Source organism: Blennius ocellaris (assembly GCF_963422515.1).
Source record: "Blennius ocellaris genome assembly, chromosome: 13".
NCBI classification, from domain to species: Eukaryota; Metazoa; Chordata; class Actinopteri; order Blenniiformes; family Blenniidae; genus Blennius; species Blennius ocellaris.
Window position 1 is genome coordinate 18,554,001 of NC_137662.1, and position 23,934 is coordinate 18,577,934.

At 40.3% G+C, this 23,934-nt stretch overlaps 1 protein-coding gene across 2 annotated transcripts in view; it reads left to right on the top strand.

The window, feature by feature from the left end:
- Positions 1–23,934, top strand: part of LOC308138628 (SH3 and PX domain-containing protein 2A-like) — a 62,409-nt gene that overhangs the window by 14,583 nt on the left and 23,892 nt on the right. For both annotated transcript variants that reach the window (XM_080507836.1, XM_080507837.1), the window contains exons 5-7: positions 200–291; positions 7,816–7,847; positions 15,836–15,964. In XM_080507836.1, coding sequence (XP_080363962.1) covers positions 200–291; positions 7,816–7,847; positions 15,836–15,964 — 253 coding nt within the window. The remainder of the gene's footprint in view (positions 1–199; positions 292–7,815; positions 7,848–15,835; positions 15,965–23,934) is intronic.

The following is a 23,934-nucleotide window of genomic DNA, read 5'->3' on the forward strand; positions in this document are numbered from 1 at the left end:
CTTTGAGGCCTTTTTCCTTCCCCTCCACGCCCTTCACGTCACTGCCATGGTCTTCACATCCCACTACAGTGACTCAGTGGTGTAATCTGGTTACACATCGTTACTCAGACTGATGCATTTTGTAACATATGTGCAACTTATGTATGTGTCTTTTCTCTGAAACCAGTAACCACCCTCTCTCCCACCTTCCATCTCACAGGCGCTGATGAAGCTTCCCTCCCACATTTCCCAAAGTGAGGAGGTCCTCAAGTTCTTTGAGACAAATGCGGAGGACCTCAACCCTCCCACAGAGTGAGTAACTTCACTATGCACTGGAAATCATACGCTGCTATTGAGCGTTTACATCCTGTCTGTTACACAACTCTTCAATACTAAACATTGCCCTCTGGTGGGTTGTAAACACTTGATACAGCAGCAGACTGCCAGTGAGCGTGTTTGTGGTTCAGCAGTGGGTACCCATGCCTTTTATCCCCGCTGACCCATCTTGGTCCTGGGGCTTTGCTGCGTTGCAGATGATTGATTGATGCTGGCTAAGAGGCGCAGTGTTTTATTAATAATGATTTCTGGGAGATGACACCTGATGCCAGAACAAATGGAGGAGGATGAGCGGTGTCATGAGAGTACGGCTGAGTTCAAGTATCAGGGCAGATAAAGCTCTCAGGCGAGTTATTCGTCATACTCGCATCACAGTATAAGCAGAGTGATCGCAGGGCAGCTGTAAGAGGACTTTCTGTTTAAATCTATTCTTTCTGTTTGTATCATCCTTACTAGATGTCTCAAACATGGCATTTTCATCCTTTGTTATTTCTTTAAAGAACAACCTTGTAATTGGTCTCCACACTACTAGCACCCCCCCAGTGTCCATCCATGTTAACCCCACTTCAAAGTGAAATCTCAGAGACAGTCCAGACCAGCTTAAACTGAGATGGTGGGGGATCTGAATACAATACCACCCAAGTGCTATCTTCAAAGTAAGGGTCTCTGCACCATTTCAAAAGTGACTTAAAGCACTCTTTTATTTTCACAAGCTCTAAATATAGGCGTTATAACAGAGAAACAGGCATTGTTGTGTATGCTACTTTAAGGTAAAAATGACTTTTATTTATTTATGTATTTTAACCCATATGTCCAGGCCATTTACAGGTTACTGTGGAAACAGAGACAGTCACACGAAAACAGCCAATTTCTAGTCTCTAATTAACCTTGCATACATTTTTTTTAAACTTTAGACGAAGCCAGGTTACCCACAGGGAGAACATTAAAACTCTGCCCAGGAAACTAGACTATTCCTTCTGTTAGGAAAGAGTTCTTACAACTACACCAACATCCAGCGTGTATACATATAATTCAGTTTTTCCTGCCACGCTTTTTGTGACCCATCAAAATTGTCTTGAAGATATATTTTTGTTTACTGCTCCCCCTAGAAATGAAACCAAGACTGTTCGTCTTTGCAATAAATCACAGCTCAGACATATTTCACTCTCCAGTTGCTACTAATATCCACATGAGAGCGTTGCTGCCCTGTTTTCGAGTCCTCATCTGATGCTGCCATCTAAAGGCCAACAGATGTCACTGCACGAAATAAAACACTAATGGCTGTAATGTTGCTCTGTCAGAAGAGGGAGCCATGAAATAGTCTTGGAAGTGAAAAATCTTCCTACTAAAGCAGGGGATGGATCAGTTTTGAGCATTGTGAGGACCACTAAAAAGAATATGGTAACATGTGAGCCCCGGGCCACCTGCTGCTCATGTCTGTTCAATGAAAACAGACATATTTTTAATTGCGCATTCAGAGCTGCAGACTCAAAAACAGCTTCTCTTTGATGTCTCAAGTTTAGTAACATGGATTTTAAATGCAATAATATGTTAGTATTTCTTTGATTCCACAGATCTGAATGATCTGAAGGCCATCACTGCAAGGAGTGGTTTTCTTATTGAAACATGATAAACTGACAACATCACAGATCAGATTAGTTTCAGACGTCTAATATCTAAGTATTTCACATCGAAATTCAGACTTTCCAAATAGTTTTATGTTTACATTCAGACATTAAAATATCAATTTTCTTTATACCGATGAATACCAGAGGCTCAATATAAAATGAAGTGTTTCAGTAGCAAGTATAGCATGCATGTAGGGTTTGTGTTTTAGCTTCAAGGTGTTTTTCCAGTGATAATGCAGTATCTGCTCTCAATGCACAGTTATGCTTGCCTAAAGTAAAGTATCTTTTTCTGCCATATCTGCAATGTGACTTTGCTTTGTGCTTTATTTTTAGAGTGGTGACAATACTGGAAGTCACACCTTATTAATCCCCACAGGGAAAATGTGTCCTCCGCATGTGATCCATTCAAATGATTCGAGACATTTTGCAGACAATCTCCACAACTGACGCCTTCATATTTGACAGCACGCGTCTTCAAATAGCATGGATAATTTTATTTATCATACACATGTATACAGTATCTTCTTCTGTTGCTTTTTTTTTTTTCATTTAGATGTCTAAACGTTTTTGTGTTTACATTTTGCTAATGAGTCTATATGTGAATTTCTCCTCATCACTTTGAAATAGTTTGTTTTGGTAATTTGCTGTCATAACTGCACACTTGAGCTATATTGTATATATTATTAATATATATCTATATTTAGATTTGGGCATTTAATAAGCCCACGTCACTTGGCAGAAAGTCACTCGTTAAGACTTCAGTCAGCAGAAGATATATACCGACCTACTCGCTCTTCTCTTTTTGTGGCCAGGAGTCATTTACATTTATCTTTATGTGGGGTGGAAGGATGGTGGAGGGAGAAACTTACAGCATCCAGAAGCAACAAATAATAAACACTGAGCAGGTTGATGGGGCCATTAACTGCAGATCAAACACTTGCAAATATACCTGCAGGAAGGAGAGAGAGGACGGAGAGGAAACAACAACAACTACTGGGAAAGAGAGGACGTCAACAAGCAAGTTCAAAATGATGCTGGAAACTATAAATGTTCCTTCTAAAGTGAAGTTATCCTTGACTGATGTTGAATATTCTAAAAGTTATAGGACTATCGGACAAGATTATAGCCTGCAGCAAGGATGTTACACCACTAAACACTAAACTTTATGAGTGTCTATACTGAAAGATGCCAAATTTATAAAAAAAAAAAAAAAGTATTTCAGTGAATTGGCAATAAGAGGGAATTCTATGCTGTTTCTTTAATCAATTTCTTTACCAAGTTTATTCATCAGTTCTTGTCCAGTCAGGGTCGCAAGACACCTAAGCTGATTTCTGGGGAGAATGCTGGGCACACCCAGGACAGGTAGCCGGATCATCACAGGACAAACTCAGTTATTCCAGTTAGCCTCAAATGTAGGTATTTTTAGTACTGTGGGAGAAATCTAAAGTTTCCAGAGGAAACGCCTGCAAAATACATCCAAACATGACACAGAAAGGCACAAAATCCAGATTTGAACTGGTGAAATCTTCATTATGCGAAAAGAGAGCTCACCACTGCAACACCCTGCTGCGTATTCTTTCTGGTTGTATGATGTTAGAAGTGGTTTTTCCTCTAAAAGTGTAAACTGTGCATGAATTGATAAACAAGAATCTTAAGACAATGCCATGGTGTTGACGGCTAGAAACCAGGAACTTCAAACACAGAAAAACAATACACGTTATTATATAAGAGCTCAAGCAACATCTTGTAAAAGAAGATTTTATCACAAGCACATGATGATATTTCTGAAAGTTGAATTTTCATTGTGGCATGCTTCTTTTGAACAGTTGTTCATGTTGTTTGATGCTAAATGTGTTTCATCGGATGGATTTATGTAATTTAGCTGTTGACATTTATGACCTTGTGATTTTTTGTCTCTTGTGTACCCGAAGAAACTTTCTTCTGATTAATGTCCAACCAAAACGTACATTATGTTATGTGTAAAGCCTTGCAGTTTCATTCTAAAACCTTTTCATCTTCAAATAGAAGGTGAGGGCCCGTGTTGTGAATGTGAGAACACAAATCAATGAACCTACTACTCATTAATTTTTTTTATGTGTGCATGCTGCAGTATTTGTATGCATGTCTTTTTCTTTTTTTGCAGCCTGAAGCCTAATTTGACATCAGTGCTTCACCACAAGGGAAGCTATTAGTGCTTGATATGTGGTCGAACTAACATTCTTTTAACCTGACATCAGAGTGTAATCACAGCCAAGCTTAGCAGGAGCTTTGGGGCGGTGTGCATGAGTTTACTGTTGTTGTGTGTGCACTTTTGTGCAGATATGAAAGTACAGCATCACTCTGAGCCAAAAAAGCTACTTTCTACTGCACGCTCTCTTTGCGCATATTGGGTTTTTGCTCTTATCACGGGGATTTGCTGTTTATTGACGTCAAACTGTTGACGCCGGAGCTGAAAGTTACTCCTGCAGAGGTTAATCTGAGGTTATGCAGGAGTGTCTGTACAATGTATACAAAGAGCAGGGCTGATACGTCTTAAGTCTGTTGGCCGGGCTGAAAGAAAATGTGAGAAAAGCACTAACATCTCACACATTTTCACTCAAATAGGCCCACCTACAAAGAGAGTGCTGCAGCTATCAGCAAACAGATGGTTACTCTCAACTCAAGCTCAGGATGAATTCTCAGGAGTTTGCATTGTTAATGATGTGTTGAGTTGTTGTGCATATGTACAGTATGTGCGGGTCCTGGCATGGGCGTCCACATGATGAAACCTAAACAGTAAGAAATGTAAAGGCTGCCTTTCTAAGGTTGATTGAAAGAAAATTCGTCCAGAAAAAAAGTATTTTTTACGTTTACGTTAGTGATCGATTAGTGTGCATCACGAGAGCTGTGTGCTGAGTCTCCTCCTGGGAGGAATTTTACTCCACCTCTGTGCTCAGGGTCATGCTCAAGCAGGGCAGGTCAAGCATCTACTCTATCCCCGTCTTTCCTCCCCAACCCTCTTTATTGCTTCCCTCACTTTCAGCTCCAACCTACCAGAATTTTTTGGGGGAAAAAATAACCACAAAACGCATTGTATTTTTTTTTTTCTAAATCCAATCTCGCATATTTTCAATGTCAAGCAGCTTCAGAGACCATTACCTTAACATAGTCCATATACTTCAGGTTTCTGCTACATTACCAGCCACCTTAAAATGGGCTTCCCATCTCGAGAAGATCTATTACCATCATTTATGTCATGTGTGTTGTTTTGATAAGAAAACCCATCGCATACATTTGGATCTCCTCCGTGACGTTATGCTTTCAAAGATGTCTGTTGTGTTTTTCTAATAGAAATTTACAACCGTACTATGTTGGTTGGCCTCATGAAGGTTTTAGTGGCGTTTCTAGCTCTTCCTATTACATGGAGAGTTCTGACACTGCAGCCATATTTTTGATTGTGCACAATATCAAAGTTGCTTGTAGATCCAATATAAATACGGTTCACGCATTGTCACAGTCCAGTTTGACAGCTCATTAATCTATAGTATTAACAAAGCTATTTAGTGTGGGGCTAATCACATGCATAATTAGAATTGTCTTACAAGTGATCTGTCTCTTATGTGCTCATGCATGTGGAAACAGTGAAGCCTTGTGCCAACACTAATGTTACAAAAGGACATGGTTCTCAGTAAAAGGAAATGTTCAAATCAAGGTGTTTTTTCAAGGTAACCCTTGTAAGGACTTTATAAACATATTAATTTCCCATTTTCTGACAGCAAAATATTTTGAACAATATATATTATGTTGTAAAATTAATCTATCAAGTGTTGAGTACTGTCATTCTGCAATATAAATTGCTAAAATAGTTGGTGAATATTACAAAAAATGTGATGTATCATTATATACACTGCTTTTGATGTGTAAGAATGGTGCAAGCACACTGATGCATGACGTTCTCATGTATTTTGTGGCCATCATAAAGTTAACATCGGTTGCTTGAAAGGAACTAATACAACACTAAACCATCCATTTGAAGGGTTAAACTGATGTATCGTCAGTGAGTGACTTGCCTCATTTTTGCAGTTGCAATGGAATTTCAACTTTTTGGTACTACCCTCAAAAAAAAGCAAAACCAAATGTCAGCTCTACTCGGGGATATTGCAATACGGGTATAAAATGCTTCTTGTTAGTTGGAGTCAGTGAGAGGCGGAGAGCTCATGAACAGACTGTAACCTGGCAAATGTTGGACAAGGTTTATCCAAACATGTGCTCATATCCATAACTAGCCGTGGCTCCAGTCCTGCTGCCGGCCTCTCCAGAGAGCCAGGTGTCTGTTTGCATCTGTGTCAAACTTCAGTTTCTTCTCAGCGTCGACTCCACAGCTCGGCGAAGTCAACGAGGATATACAGCTTGCACACACCTCCTTAAACAGTCGACTTTCAATAGCTAATGACTTTAAAACAGGCTACCGTCAAACTTGATTGAGAATTGAGATGTCACCATGAATGAGTTTGCCTTTCATTAAATGAAGGACAATTTGTTAAAAAAAAGAAATAAATAATTCAGCTGAGATGAAAGCAGGACAAACAGGGCAAACACAACATAACAGTCTAACTCACACAGGCTCAAACCTAAAATCACAAATTAACTTCAAATGCCTGATTTTGTGACTGTGAGAAGAAACCCGGGCATCTAGAGAAATTCCATGCCTGTAAACTGCACACAGAAAAGTCCCCGAAAGCCCAATCAAACTGATGATCTTCTTGCTAAGTGCGATACCACCTCTATAACCAAATCCATGATCCGGTATAAATTATGGCAGATTCTCTATCAAAACACAGAAAATGAAAGACAAATCACAAGCAAATAAGAAAACATCCAAACGAATCTGGCAAAACAGTGGCAGCATTTATGAAAAAAAAAAAACAAAACAGATGTGTGACGACTGACAACATCTATTTTATATGAATGACACCTAATAAACAGCAGAGATGGATTTTCAATCGTAGATTGTAGCTTTGTGTCACAGCCACTATTCTGCTCATTATTTTTGCAGGACAACCTTTAAGACATCTCATTTCAGTATTACGTGATGTTTTTGTGTTCTGAGTAATTTTTTTGGACTCTCTTGTGTTTTCTCAGGTTTGAGTGTGTTGGTCCCCCGAGGCCACTGCATTATTATGGTTTAACCCAAAAATATCTAATAATATTCTAAGAGTCTTTCTCCTGGTGAGAAACAAACCTAGAATGTCTTTTCCCTGCTGATGGAGGTAGGCGACGTGGTCAGTGGAACGCGGGTTGCCGCTCTGTGACCGTGATGAGCGTCGGAGCACAGAGCGGGTTCATTCACACTTTTACTCTCTCCCTTTCAGTCTTTTCAATGGAGGAACAAAAAAACTCTTTCAGGTCTCAACATGAATGGGACTCAGTGGGGAGATATGATACTGTTAAGTAAATAAATGCAGTTCTGTTAAATCGAGGCAGCTGCATTAAACACACTATGTCTACCATTGGAAGGGACACACACACGCACGCACGCACGCACACACACACACACACACACACACACACACGCACACACACACGCACTTACTTACACACACATAGTGGTATATTAGTGAGAAAAAGAGCTGGTGGTTTGCTGTGTAACTGTCCTTGACATAGTTACAGTGGGACTCACCCATATGTGTCCCACTCGTCTCCCTCCCTCTGGTAGTGGGTCAAGTTCTGGATACATTCTCCATGAGGGCTTGGCTGGTACTCGTGTGCCAACTGCTTCTGGATGGTCGCAAGCAGAGATTCAGCTATAGTTAGGGGACTGATCGAGTCACATTAGAGTCGTATCGATGCTGTGATTTCTGACCATGTTGCTCTGGTGTTGTTTCCTTTGCAGAGACTGTGGCGGTCCGGGCAAACGTAAGTCAGGTAAGGAAATCTTTCAACCTCTGTTACTGTTTGATGCAGTAAGTCTGTTAATATATCTGTGTTTTCATGTTTACTTTGGTAAAAATGTGATTTTTTTTTCAACAGTTTTCTCATCATACTCTGTTTTTGGGGAGGCTTATAGCCTCTAAGAACACGGCTGAAAATTGCGCCTTTTTTTTTAAATAATGGAACAGTTCTTACATTTCACTTTTTCACAGCGGAATTGCCAAACATTTTGATTGACTGTATTAAAGAAATTGTAATTAATTGGAGGAAATCCTCAGCAAATTAAATAACGAAGAAAGATGTTCACTGGGGATCCAGTACTAAAAAGAATCCACTGATTTAGTCTTTTTTTCTTTTTCCTTCCATTATGATTTTTTACTTTTTTTTTTTTGCGAATGATGTTTTAAACTAAAGTTGTATACCTTTCCAAGAGCACATGTTTTTCAGACTCACATCCTGACCTAACACTCATGTATTATGGTTTGGTTTGGAAAACAATGTTAGGTGGAACTGACCACCTGTTTATGCCTTTCTTATGGGCCAACGTTGGCTGGAGGATCAGTGTTGGAGTGTCTGTGATCGAGTGACTCAGCTGAGCATGGGGATAAGAGCGTAGGAGGCAGCGGGAAAAGTATGAGAGGGATTTAGCAAACAGCTGTGCTGTTGTGCGTGCGCTCTCGGAATACACACATTACTGAATTACACGTTGCTCCTGCGACCTGAAGCAGTGACGTGTGACATTAGCTGGGTTATGGAAGTCTCTGTTAGTGACCTGAAAGTTAAATCTTGCTGTGGGCGATCTGCTCGGAGTAAATGCTGCGCTGGAGCTGCCACCAAACGAAATAAGAGTCCAACCTAATTTCATTATATGTTCCACGGTATTGAGGCTTTATGTAAGAGGGAATTCCTGTGACATAGTGAAATGGAAAATTTTCTATTATTTCAGCTGTGTGTGTGTTGAGTGGCCTTATTCAGTCGTTGTAAGATATTAGATTTTCTCCCAGTTTTATTGATTTTGGTTGCTAAGATTCAGTTGTATATGGAGCCTCTCCTTAGCTTTTCTTCATGATTACATTTGGTATTGAATAAGCTATCAACTCTGAAGCTCCGACAATGTGCCCGCACTTAGCCTTAAATGAAAACCATAATATTACACACACTTCACTTTCACTCATGTGTCATGAGTGTTACTATAATGTTACTATTCACGGGGCCTGATCTACTGAAGATTTGTGCAAAATTGATATTGCATGCATCGCGTGAAAGCTATTCTACTAACGGGGCGCATTGAGGATCACATCTGTCAGGCGCACCAAACACACTCCAGATAGCACAAATCGCTGGGGGGAGTTTATGCGAAGAGATTAATGTACAACATCCAATGGGATATACCAAATCTGAATATTCTTACATTGATTATGAGGTTTTTTTTCTCCTTTTTTAAAATTATTATTTGGAAAAGTTTGTGTAAACTGGCTCAGTACTAGAACTGCTGCTGTGAATGTGGTGAGAGGCATCTCCTCACCCGGCTCAGCACAAATTCTATTTGCAGACATTATTATGTTTTATCATCATTATCTTTTTCAGATTCTTTTTTTCTTTTCATCTTAAATCCAAATATATTTGCTGCAACTCTCTGATATGTTTGATAACTTCCTCCACCAACATGGCACAGTCTATTCTGTCACATTTCCTGTTGCGCTTGTGGGGGTCTGATCACTGCAGAGTGAACTCAAACAGACAAATATAAGTGTTTCCAGCAGATTGTGATCATGTAAACAAGGCCTAACGATACGAATATTTATGTTTGAATGTGATGTTATTCTTAGTAAATCACCCTGCAAAATTAAAACGAATGCAATCCAGCATGCTTTATGCCAGTTCTTAGCGAATCACCGTCCCCTTATGCTGGACATTAGTGGTTAAAGATTAATCTTCCTATTTAAAAAGAAAGAAAGAAAAAAAAGTGCAGTGATTCTGTGGTAAATTTGTGCTGTAGTTGCAGCTTATAGGCTCTATAATTACATGGTGTGGGTCTCCCATAAGAGTTTACTGAGCCCCGGCCCTCAAATAGGAGAATGTGGCTTTTCTAACCACAAAACTACAGGCAGTTAGGGGTTCGATTAGGAGCTCTGTTTACCTGGCAACATTTTTACATCTGCACTCTCACAGATGAACATTCATTTTTTGTTTTATTATTATCATGTTTTTGCAGTCTTTGCGACTGGGCTGACTGGTTATTTCGCCTTTGTGTGAAAAATAGAAATAATGTGCTTGATATAAAGTGGGGGATTTAATCTGTTATATGTTTTTAGTAAGACACAGAACCATATGCCATTTAGTTCTTAATACTTTGAGAGCCCTGTGAGGTTGAAACAGTTTACATGATTGAGTCAGCATTATAGCCGGGCTGCTCTGTGCATATGGTTCAAATAGAGTTGTCTGTCTAATATCTAATCAAGCTGATATTTGATTTGTCAGGGTAAATCTCTGTCAGGTGGCTGTGGTTGGCAAAGGGACATGTGTCATAAGTGAACCCGAAAGGAAACAGGATCAACTGTTGCTCATGATTTTGGATGCTAAAGTTCAGGATCACCAGATTGTCTTCAAAGCATTAGTGCTGTAATAGTATGCATTAAAAAAAAAAGAAGAAAGAAACTTAGATGAAGTCAGAAATTGAGTAGGAGAGAGGAAGTAATGGAGCGCTCGGGGGTGTAATGCATGTGAAAAGCAGCTGGAGAGAAGAGGTTTACGTGGCAAGTGGAAACCATGTCAGTGTTGTGTGCAGGCCGAGGGAGTGTGTGTGTGTGTGTGTGTGGGTGTGTGTGTGTTTATATGCACAGACTTGCTGTCTTCGCTTGAGCTGCAGGTCTCTGGGGGCCGAAAGGGTGTGTGCTTGCGTGCATGCGGAGAAGGAAGCGCGAGTCTATGCTGGTGTTTGCATGCTGCATGTGCGCGCACTCGTTGGAAGGCAAGGGGTTAAACTGCTAATGAGCTCTGCTGGTGGGTGGGTCAAGATGTCTTTGTGTTTGTTTGCATTTGCAGATGTATACGATTTTAAACCGGCATCGGAAATCATTAGAGCAAATGAGCTCTGCCAAATCACTCCAACAACCGTACGCTGTTTGAGGGGCTTCTTTCTCAATGAACTGCTATTGAGCCTTTTCACACTCCTTCTCCCTCCAGAGTGCTGCACAGTGATGAGTCTCACTGTTCCCTAAAGATTTACATAATAGATTAGCCCAAGCTTAAATCAGATATTGCATTTACCTTTTCTTTTTTACAGGACTTCGTGTACAGGGCACTAACATCAGTATAGAGGTTTTTTTCCCCCCTCTTAGTTGCCACTGAATGCTGGCTGTGTTGATGCTCCACCCCCTCCAGCCCAGAGCAGATCCAATACAAGCTGCTCTGTTTCTCATAAGTGACCATTTGTCACAGTGGACTCCCACCCTGGAGGCAAAGCCGAGGTTTCGCCCCCATAACACGACAAATGTTCATGCCCGAATAGTTCAGTATAGGAAAGAGGCAACAAATAAATATCATTGATCTTTTTATTTGGGATTTTGTAAAAGTGAGTCCAGGCAACTTATGTTCCCTTCTCTATAAATTATAGAGCAGTGAAGGCATCAGAGTTTCTGCTGGAAAACCTGATGAAGTGGAGGATTGTTTTGAAGTCCCACTCATTGAATTAGTGGCTTGAATCTGATTCCAGTCTTTTTTCGGAAGCCGGCTATATCAGAAGCTGATTTGGTATCTGCTGATGTTAAAGGTACTGTGTCGAGTGACTGACCCCTGCGGAGTCTCTCAGTGGGTCACACATCATTGGCCACATGCACACAAAGATACAGGTTACAGAAGGTTTCATGTTTCCCAGTGATCAAATGATGATCAAGAAATGCTTCAATCCCAGAAAGCAATGGTACTGTATGTAAATAATGTAAAAAAAAACAAAAAAAAAAACCTTTTAGATGCCAGCTCTTCAAATGCTTTTAGGAAGAAAACACCCATTTTAGTAAGAAACAGGTCATCTTGACAAAAGTTTTATTTGTCGATTTTGGACCTTTATATGTTTTAAGCAACTTTATTGGAACTTTTTCAAAGGACATAAACTTGTTTTTGTAGTTCTTTATTACTCTGGGATACACAGTACATGAAAAGATGATGAAGATATTCAGCAGTTTTTTATTTTTTATTTTTACTGCAGTGTTAAGGTTCCCTAGCTGTAAGGTAATTTGAGGGAATGTTTCTGTACTATTTATTTGTGGTCTGCCCCTTCTCCCTGAGGGCCACATACTGATTCAGTGACATGAGTACATCTGTACTACATTGAACAGCACTTCTGTGTCCCTTTCTAATCCAACTGCACATCTGCTGCTGGTGAGCCAAACAAAGGCATTGCATTTTGCCAAATTCTACTCCTTGTGATGCAGTTCTGCTCTCATAAAGTTACCCCGGGGTTCAAAATGTGGCACTGAAACACAACGGCCGGTGCCAACAACGCTATCTACAAAATAAAAAAGGACAAAAAGCAAGGTTTCATCCTGAAAAACATATTTGGTATAAACTGGTAGACCTCAAGTCCGTGCTTTTACTTTCTCCTCCTGGTCATGAATTATTGCACAGTTCCCCTCCTGTCATCGTCTTTGGATGGAGCCGTTGATGGGTGAGTGTGGGGTGGGGGGGGGGGGGGGGTGGATGAGTTAGGTCGTTTGGGAGTGCAAAGGGTGGGAGCAGGAAGCACGTGTATAAATCTGAGTTGAGGAGAGGTAAACAGAGAAAGTGGCTAATAGCACTGTCTGACGGGAGCCAAGAAGAAAATACTTTTCTAAGCTGATAAATGCTCTCTGGCATGGCCTTTCAGATACAAACAAAAATTACACGCAAGCTCATTTTATGTATTTGATATCATGTGTGAAATGTTGAGCTTTTTTTAAAGGGTAACCAAAGTGGCAATTTTCAAAGGCAATATTGTCTTGTTTGCATTCAGGAAACAATCTTTTACCATAGAACTTCTCAAACTTTGAGAGGAGCCACGGAACTCTCAATGGCAGCTGGGATCCAAGGGCAGAAAAGTGTATAAATTGTCTCATACCAGTTACAACTTTTATATTACAAATCTCAGCGGCATTGATATACAGCCTGTGACTGCTACGTGTGCAAATGTTTTTGCATGTTATGATATTAATTTGTTTCCATTACACCTTTAAAAAACAAAAGTGCCTGTTGATTTAACATGACACACGCTGGATGTTGCATGCATTTAATATTTTAGTGATCTTTCTTTTTAATATGCAAGCTATTGAATGTCGGTTACGCTAACTCTCCTCACGTCTAAATAAAAATACCACATATCCCATGTAAACTCACTTTTGTTTTTAGACTGAATTAAGGACTGGAACTTCACTGAAGCACAAACTTTGATTAGAACACAGTTATTTATGGCACACTCTAAAGTCATCTGTCAGTACACAGTCTTTTTGAAATTACACCCATCCATGGCTGTTTCACCTCATATTTCTCACACATGTTCTCCTTGTTCAGGTCGTGTCTTCCTGCTGTTGCAAAACATTTCATTTCCTGAAGGCGGCTGAAATATTAGCTTTTGTTTTTCAGGCCTATTGACTCTGCTGACAAAGTCTTTACTCACCTCAGTGCTCAGATTTACTGCTCTCTCACAGCAGTAGTTAATTGTGTTTTTTATAAAGGCACGTTTGCATCATTCAAAATGGATTATGGGTTTTTATGATCATGATCTGCTGAGTTATATATCCGCAGTCTTGATAATATATTAATGATGTGCATGGGTGTGTACGTGTGTTCTTTTTTCTATCCTGATAAACCATTTTATTTATCTAAACCGTGTCCTCAACATGAGATTTTTGTTGGCAAAGCAGTAGAATAAATGCTGAGGATATGGGTTAATACTGAGAGAGGTACATTTAAATTACTCTTAATAAAGTTAAGACGTAATAAATAAATCTGTCAAATGTGGACAGTTATGGCTGGAAACAAAGGATTCTGTGTTTTTCTGACATAACCGACTCCACTACCTACAAAACCCATGGTATTTGATATAAAAACTGCAGAAAAGTGAAAAAATACCAGATTTATTGTTGATATTTGACTTTACAAATGACATAAGTTACTAAATCAACACATTGCAAAAGTAATGATTTGGTTTGCAGCAAAGAATCTCACTGTCATGTTCTACATTAAAGAACAAGAGGTCAATATCTGAATGATGTCCTTCAGATTCAGATTCAATTTCAATTGTTACAACACTCAACTTTGTGGTCAGTTGAAACATTTTACACGAATAACGTGATGTTTCATGAACCGCAGCCTGACCACACTAATCTGGTGTCAGACTCTTTGGCAGTTTATGCTAATGGTGCTGAGTTCATGTTTGTGAGTTATTAGCTCCTTGACATTTGAAATGGAGTTACCGACTTGAGTTCTAAACAATTTCTTTTCCCGGTTTTGGACTAATAGGAATCTTTAGTCTCACGACGGGTTGCCAGTTTAGCTTTTTCAGAAATGGCAGTTTAATCCGAAGCGTCACAAATATTCCTTATCTAAGCCTCAACCCTACAATTTATTGGACAAGATTATTCTCATTTTCCATCTGTAAGATGAAACAGAGTTGTTCTTTCCATAAACTGTTTTTGCCAGATATTCATAAAAAGAACTTCAGTATTGCAATGCAACTATTTGCTGACTGAGATTCAAAAGTTCACACATATAACTTCAGCCTGCAGTAAACATAAAGCAGCATGGGTTCCTATCATGAATAGAGACTTGGAAACTCAACCGCGTTTGCAGATCATTCCTTGTTGTCCAAACACTCCATAAAAGTGCATACTTAAACTGATACAATCTGAAGTGTGCAGACAGAAGTCCTATTTGCTGCTTTGAACTCGACGGTCAGCAGAAGCTCTTTTTAATGTGTGAACTACATGCGGGCTGGTATTTGTCTGGTTTCCAGCTGACACTTGTTAGATCTGCTTTACTTCCTTCAGCTATGCTTGTTTAGAGAGTTTTTCATGATTACGACTTCAGTCGGCTTCGGTTTATGCAGCGATACTTTAGCGGAGTGGAAAAATGTGTGTGGTTGTTGGTGGGACAACAATGACCTTCACAATTAAAAACATCTGTTTTCACATTCATGGAATTACCTAATCAACTGAAATCTGTTAAAACCGGGTGATGAATCTGTAAAAAAAAAAACCAAGTACAAATAAAGTGTGAAAACTTAGCCACTGCTGGTGCTCAAACAGTTAAACTCAGTAAAGTAGAAAAAGAAAGATTTCCATTGGCTGTTCTGCATGCTGCAGTCAGAGCTCTAGTGTTTCATGGAGACAGAGGGCCATCCCTCTGAGCGCTGCTCCAGCCCCTTCATCTGGTTCTATTTAAGGCCCCTAGTGCCGACTCTTATGATTGGCGTACACAACCCCCTACTCTTCCTCCAGCTCCAGCCCCAACTGAGGAGAGGGAGGCTTTTTAGCAGATGGTTTATTTTCCAAGGGAAACCATTTCTTTCTCCCACTCTAGTGTCCTGTCCTCAGCTGGCTTTAGCTCACTTTTCTGTCACTCCTCAGTTTCCGTTCTTTTGCATTTGCTGCTCCACCTTTGAACTGTGTTCATGTGTCTACTTGCCTGTATTGACCTGGATTCAGCTGTGTCGGACGATGAGGTCACTTCTGTGACACAGAATGGATTTTCTGCATATGACTGCTTGAGCCTTCACTGTTTGGAGGGAGGTTCATTTCCTAGACTGTCAGCATCTCCGTCGCCCCTGATGTTGGGCTGGAGGGGGATGCAGATCTATGGCTAGACTCCGGGGAAGATGCACTGAACCCTGTGAATATTGCGATTGGCTGAGCTCTCCAGACCGATGGCACAGCGAGTGCCCACCAGTCGTCCTCGTGGACCTATGGCCGGCAGCTGGCTGACAGCGTGTTTTTTTCCATCAACTCCAGGTCTGGATGCTTCGGACCCAATGCTCCTGGAGCAGTATGTGGTTGTGGCCAGTTATGAGAAACAAGAGCCGGCAGAAATAAGTCTTCAAGCGGGAGAAGTGGTGGACGTCATTGAAAAGAGTGAAAGCGGTGAGTAACTAAAACAAATCCAGAACAAAGACGTGCAAAGTTAGAATCAGTGGCCTGCATGTTGTGTGTGTGTGTGTGTGTGTGTGTGTGTGTGTGTGTGTGTGTGTGTGTGTGTGTGTGTGTGTGTGTGTGTGTGTGTGTGTGTGTGTGTGTGTGTGTGTGTGTGTGTGTGTGTCCCTAAAAAGGCTCCTCAAACTCTCTTCCCTTTTCCTTAACTCAACCCTTTCAACTCCATTGTCCAAAGCTTTCTGGTTGTTGCTCAGCCCCATCTGGAGGCTCACTTTGGCCTGCAGTCAGATTTGTTTTTTTCTCACTGTTGGTTTAGGCTTCAGGCCAGAATGTTGCCTCGAGCAAGAGGAATGTCTTCCAGACTCGTATTAATTATTCCACCTCACTTTAATGGAAAGCCAGCAAGACATGCCGGATTTACAAATGCCAGCTGCAGAGAGTCCTTAGTCAGCTGTTTAACCTCTGGAAAGAGCTCGCAGACAGGGCCAAGATTGTGTTTGGTGTGTATGTGATTCTGTTTAACAACAGTGACCATTTATTGAGTGATGTAAAGCACAACTTCAGGAAATTCAAGGAAACTGATATAACCGATTTCAGGGTCCCGTTTCCATAATGTTTAGAAAAAGTCACAAATAACAATTGGTTTTACAGATAGGCAACAACAATGAAACAAAAAAGAAGTATCTACCTAGATTAATAAGACACATATCACTGACACTCTGGTGTGAGCATCGGCCTGATTCACTTCTCTTCTAGGAAATTCATCATATGACGCACATGAGTGCCCAAGAAGGTAAAGGCCCATTAATAAAGCCTGACGTTCAGCTTTAATGGTGTGCTGAGACAGTAAAACAGTAATGGGACTCATGTGTTCTTTAGAGGGAAGACGGGCAGAGGGAGATGGAGGAGGAAACGGTGACCAGGAAGGCAGTAGGGACTTGGGTTTCACGATGGGCGTGAGTGCCATACTCGCCTCGAGGAAGGTCTGCGGAGTAGGATCGCTTTGAAGTGTCATGTGTCCTGCCTTTGGGTCGGTGTATTTGTTTTCTCTCCCTGCTCCAGTAGGATTTCGGCCTGATGGGGAGTCACGGTGGGGTGGATATTCCAACACCTTGAAGTCCTTTTATCAGGGGCCTTATATGAGCTTTCTCCTCCATGAATTTTAGCTGCACCGTCCCTGTGCTTTTAAGTAGAGGCCCCTTTCCTCTCCTGGTGTTTTAGCTGACCACTGTGCAAAGTTCAAGATGTTGATGTGTGAGATGTATGAGGAACTTACGCCTGCCTCATTGCAGACTTATGACATTCATGTTTCTGAATGTTGTTGTTGCTTTGATGTATTCTCCTTTTGAACTGCTTTCACCAATCATCCTGCAGCTGATTCATTCAGTCCTGCATTGGCTCCTCCTTGGTATCCAAAAGCAAGGCAGCGGACTACACACTATTTAAAATGCAACCTAAGGCTGTTTGACACTTTTATTATATACACCGATACTTTTACAGTAAATATCCCCTCTCCTTCTTGCATTTTGCTATGGCGACTGTTTCTTGCGGCCCGGCCTGCATTTAGCCGACATCTCAACACCTCCTGCGATGGAAGTCAGCTAAAACTGCTCCATTTGAGTCGGTGACATCACTCAATATCCCTCTGCCAATACTAACAACACCAGGTGTGAGTAAAGACGATTTCAGCCCTCATTTAATTTAGCATCCATTCTCTTGCGGGATAAGTACAAACTCTTTAATGGCCTCTGACAGATTGATCTGTGTATTACAGAGCTACGCAGCAAATGTGCTGAGTTAGAGCTACTAAAAGTGTCTGCTGCATTTGTTATGATAGAAGGGCAGTATGGATTTTCAAGCAGTGTAGATTTAAACCACCATGTGTCCCACTGTAGTGTCTCGGGATGCACAGAGTGGAAAATATTAGCATTTTATCATACTGTCATCAAAGTTCATATTACGATGTTGTGTGTGGGACCAGTTTGTGTGAGAGTTTTGCATAAAACTTTGAAAAAGTGTAGCAGATCTCGAAATGGAAAACCACAACACTATATACTTCTTGCTATTCTCCAGAAGTCTTCCACATAATTCCTGCTGTTAAAGTTACTGTACCATTGATGTCGACTGTGGCTGCCTCCCAGTGCTGTTATCGACTTTTCCTTACCTTGGATTAGATAATATATGCCTATGACAGGGCAATGAATCTAGGTCAGACCTATAAGCAGGCTCAGCTTTCTCCACTTTTCCAGCCGGCTCTCCCAAGCCAAGCAAGTATTTTCCATTGCACTGGCCAGTTGTGTGTCGCGGTCTTTGTTTCAGCGGGTACAGTAGTTTATACCACTTTCTGTGTGCCTTCTTGTTCTGTGGTAGCTTTCAGTTCTACAAGACGGAAGTTAGTTAAGTTCACCGCAATCCCCCAAAATACGATTCTTTTAAAAAAAAATTTTTTTACAGAGCATTATGAAAACCTTGGAAAATGTATTTATTTTTTTTAATTACTAACTTTGGCTTCACTTCTTCTGCAGCTATTTTATTTGTCTATTTTACGAGCGTTTGTCGTGGTGGTGGTGGTGGGGGGGTTCGATGCTGGCTCAAGAGGAGAAAGAAGTGCATGGAGAAACTCAGGGGGGAAAAAAATGGAAAAAGCAATTTCCTGCCAAAGTTAGTGGTTCAGGGAGGTTGGTTCATTATAATGGCTTAATGGATCCTCCAGGATGCCTCCTCAGTTTACACTCTATTGGAGAGATGTTAACCGAAGCTAAGCTAGCATCCTTGTTGGTCAGTATAGATGCTCTGTACTCAGTGGTTTAAACTTTCCCCATCAATGTTGTATGTAGGGAAGGAAAAAAAAAAAGTTCAGGCACTCCTGGAAATATTGTATTTATTGCAGACAGCTCGCCTCCACCTCAAGGGCAGTGTTAGGCATCATGTGCTTTGCTCACAGATGAAAATGTCTTTTTATGGAATCAGTTCAATATGTCCACTTCGCGACCACATCTATGAAACACTGTTTGTCAAATGATGCACAAACTCGCATGAACACTGCCCCCTCTAATTTCCCTTGGCCATTATGCAAGCCATGATGTATCTGTAGTATGTCTTACATCCCTTATTCAAGCAGCTGAGAAAAACAGACTAGAGTCAGTGAAATTGCAGGAATCCTTTCCTGCTATGCCAGTGAGTCTTTATAAAGTTATCCTTTTTGGACTCAATGCAATTATTTGTGGAGAAGTTTAGCAGGGGTATTCCTGCAGGTAATGTTCAACTGCTGGGCTGAAAGCCAGCGAAGACTCACTGCTGGCAGATTAAACAAGTTTGGCCCTCAGCATGGCATGATGGATGGGCAGGATGTCCGTTTTATTTTCACATGGAAAAATGTAGTTATAGAATAATGTGTGTTGCCCTCTCTTTTCACGCTGGAAGCAAGATGATCTCAGCCTTCAGCTCAGCAGGAGCTTGATGTTCAGAGAAGCCTTTTCTTCTTTTCCTGGAGGTCACAGCAAGAACACATGCTTCATGTTACTTTTAAAAGGTTTATCAGCGTCTCTGTAATGACTTTGAGTCAAACTGTTGGGGGGGTTCAAAATATGGCAACACTGGTCTGTTGGTGAGTCCATCAGTTTGACCCAATTTTTTTCTGCTTGTTTGTGTAAAGATGTATTGCTTGGTTTGGTGAATGTTTCCATTTTCATTTATTGAGAAAATATGTGTCATTGTCATGTGATTTCAGTGTAAAGTCTCATGACCAAGCATTTCAATTGCAATCATTCCAACTTGGCAAGAATAAAATTAAAAAAATATAAAAAGTACTTAATGTTTAAGGACCCTTAAAACAGAAATTCATGGACTCAAATTGCGAGACAAGAAAAAAAAAATTCTGCTGTAAATATATAATACATACAAAAAAAACAAACAATGTGAACATGACATTTGTATAGGGGATAAATGTATTTCAACCCAGTAATCTTACACTGTTTATTGTTTTGCTCTTGGATCGTCTTATTTGATGTCATATTCATCCTGTGCAGACTGAAGATGATTTGCTTCTGTTAAGTAAATAATTCATTGAAAGAACTGCTAATACTTTGCATTACTTTGCAGCCGCGGTTCGTTTAACTGCAAGCGCATTATCTTTACATTTTTTTCTATCTCTGCTATGCTGGAGAATTTAAGGTCTATGTTGAGCTTTTAAATGCTGTGAATCCTCAAACCTTAATTTTCCCAGTTTAGTATGTGCAGCATCAGCAAGACTGTGTTTGCTTGTATAATAGAGGAAAAACCCTATAATTCTTGTCAATGAACCACCAAAGACACCATGCAAGAAAACCTGCCAAGGTTAAATGTCTCTTTTTTTTTTAAGCAGAACTTGCAGCAGCAGATGGAAGAGCCATTATCCACTCCGAGAAATCCCCATCCCTTACATTCTTTGAACCTAGCATAAGAAGGTACTAATCACCATCTCGAGCAATTAAATCATATTTTTTATTTTCTGATATGGAAACTCAAATGGGAGGTTTTCAATACTTCAATGTCATCTTCTACTGCTTTACTTTCTTGCATCCTGTCAAAGGCGAAGATGAAAAAGATGAGTGATAACAGTAATTAAGCAGCAGTAATGGTGGTAATAATAGTGTACAGACGTCAGTCTGTGGAGCCAAAAAGGGTCCTTTCTTTCTCTCAGTCAAGAATTGACCATTGAGTTAAAGCAGGATTTGAAGGGGGTGGGCTTTCAGACGCTCAAGGACTGCTGTGTCTCTGAATCAGTGGAGCCTGGAGAGCACACAAGCCGTGGGCTACAGTGGCGTTTAGCCCATGAGGGGTTTCTTTCAGAGACTGGGAGGGAGTGAAGGTTATTCCTTAGGTCAACATTAGCTCTTGAAAGTCGTTTTGTGCCGTATTTACCGCCCCCCACTCCTGCTAGTACCACCCAGGTAATTGAAACCCAGTGTTTTGTGAAAACTGGAAATGTGTGTATTGGGCAGGAGACCTTCCCCCTTGTGCTTTGATACAGGATCTACTGTTAATAAATACAGAAGCTGGAAATGAATGGGGTTCTCTCCTGCTCTGCTCAACAGTGGTGTCAGATGTCTCCAGGACTGCTGAGCTCCTGCATTCCTCATCATCTCAGGTTGTAAAAAAAAAAAAAAAAACTTCCTCCTGCTGCTGAATCTGTGTTTCTCATATTCATGCTATGTACTCTATCTAGAAATATTTTGTGAGAAGTTCCTCCAAAGCAAATTACTGATGACTTAAAAAAGAAAATGACAATCTAAAGCTTAAATGTCAGTGGTGATTTTATGAGTTGGATCCAAAGGTGGATTACAGAGTCAAACTTGTATGCCATTTTCCGAGGTGTCAGACTTGATTGAGTGCATCCATAGATTACAATTTTGTTTTACAGATTTTCCCCTCTAGCAATAGGAAGTGAGTAAAGTTGCATAAATCGAGTGACTTTGTTGCAGCTGGGAATCTGTTGTTGATTACAGTAAAAATGAAGCATGGGTCTTGAAACCGAAAGAGATTCCAGATGGCATATGCTGTATGAGGGACAAATACAGCTCAGAAATACTGCCTCCTGTGACTATATGTCTGTCTGCTGGATGCATCAGCACGCACAATTGTTAAAATATACAGTAGACTAAGTGGGACTATGAGGATGGCCCCATAAATGTCCTGAATCAGGAACCGTTTAGAAAATAGAGCAATGGAGATAACATTTCACATTTTTATCCTACAATCAGTCGAATTATGTAGTTTGATCAGAGTTAATTAAAATGTGTTATTTTTTAATGTGGAAATGGCTGAAGGTTAAAATTACATATCTGATGCTGCTTTCATTGATCTGTTTCTTCAGTAAAGATATATGCCAGCAAAAGAGTACTACGCTCCACAGTCCTTAATTTCATTTTATATGATCACTCACCTCATAGCCCGGCCTCTGGGGTAAAAACCTGATTATGCAGAAGAGGTGGAAAAACACTCACAATCTTTACTGAAGTAGAAATGCAGATACTTGTGAAACTTTTCTATTATTCAGTTCTGCTCCTCAATGTGATCACAGTCACATCTGATCATTGTAATATCTGATCACTGGAGCATCACATTCAGGAGGTGCCTTTCATCTGTCCTCAGACCTCATGTGTCTGTTACATTCTGTGTCTGTTTTTTTCTTTTTATCTTATTACATCTGTCAGACTTGAAAGACACTCATGGATCCATTTCTTTTTTGAGAATCAGTCAATATGTTGAGAAAAATGCTGCATGATACAATTTGTATAATATATCTTTCTTAAACACTTGTTAATTTGTGGTATCTATTAGGCATCAAATGAACATTATGTCCTCTGGATCATGTGTTCGAAGCAATTGGCAGGAAGATTTTTTTATAGATTTGATGAAGGGCAAATTATCACGGACAGACGAGAGCATCTCCAGAACTGCATCTCGTCTGAGGTATTTTCCCAGTCTGCATTGCTGAGTGTCTTTCAACGGTGGTACAAGGAAGGAAAAGTGGTGAACTGGTGACAGGGTCAAGGGCTGTCAGGGCTCATTGATGCACATGGAGAGTGAAATATGGATGCAACAGACTGGCTACTTGTAACTCAAACTGCTACAAAGGTGAATGCTGGTTTGAACGTATCAGAATACACATTTAATCACAGGTTGTTGCATATGGGGGAACAAAAGAGATGTACTCAATATTAAACTCATAGGTGTTAGTAAAAGTAAACAAGTGAACACTTGAGACATATCAGTGTAAACTGTAAATTGGGGTTGCATTATGATTTCCGCTGAAAAAAAAAATCCACTTTTTCAAAGTTGTCCTTGTGCAGCAGCACTCTTGTCAAGACAAAACTGTTTGGTTTCCTCCTTTCCAAGGCTGTCACATTTAAAGCTGACGTCTGTGGTTTTGATCCTTCAGTGTGATGGTGTTATACGAGATCTCCACTAGAGGGTTGTGGGTTTTGCTTTTTGTCTTGTGCAAACACTGACCCCAAAAATGTCGGGGGCTTACAAAACTACACTCTGCTCAAATGCTTTAAAATCTTTTTTGATTTACTTGGGATGTCGACTAAGTAGCTATAATCGTAATGGCTAATATCATTTAGGAAAAGTGTACTGCCAGTCAGCAGTTGGCCGTGTTCTTCTTTTTCCTCTGTGGTTTAAATGCTGCAGCAGATTTTTTAGGGCTTTTTGTAACGTGGCAGTGAGACACAAAGAAACACAGGTTGCAACATGAACTGATCAAAAACAAGAGACGACACACAAACACAGTTAAAGATGGAGGTTTAGCTTTGTAATGTACTGTACGTCTTCAAATCAGATTCGACAAAAGCAATTGTGAATATACTTGTACAGACATAATTTAATTCTACAGATAATTGACAGCAAGAACGAGAGAGCATGATACTCTCTTAATCTCATTTCCATTATCTGCTATATCACTTTTCAGCAGCACCTCATCTTCAGGAGTTTTACTTTGAGCTTTGGTAATGTATTCCATATTTATGATTTTACATGCAATCCTACGGACTAAACACATGTTAGGTATTAACAAATCTGTAGTGACGGAGATTTTAATACCCAACAGGGCAATGTTGAAGCCCTCTAAGTCATACAGCAGTTAACTGTAGGTTAGCAAATTTTAGAGACCCATGATTTCATCGAAATGTTAGGCATTATGTAACTCTACAAAATTGCTGCCCTGGCAGCAGGAGACTCACAAAACAGCTGTTTCTTTTGTAATGACCTCAGTTGGAGATTTGTATCATTGTGAAGAATTCATATAACCCCAATGCATATAGAGTTGACTTTATCCAAAAGTTAAGATTCACGTTCCCCTCCCAGTCCCAGCCCTCGTGGAGAAATAACCCAGAAGGATTGTCATAATGCGAGGCGTGAGATGCAATGATTCCAAGGAAATGCTTGTTTCTGAAATCTGTATTTTCTTTTTTCATTGT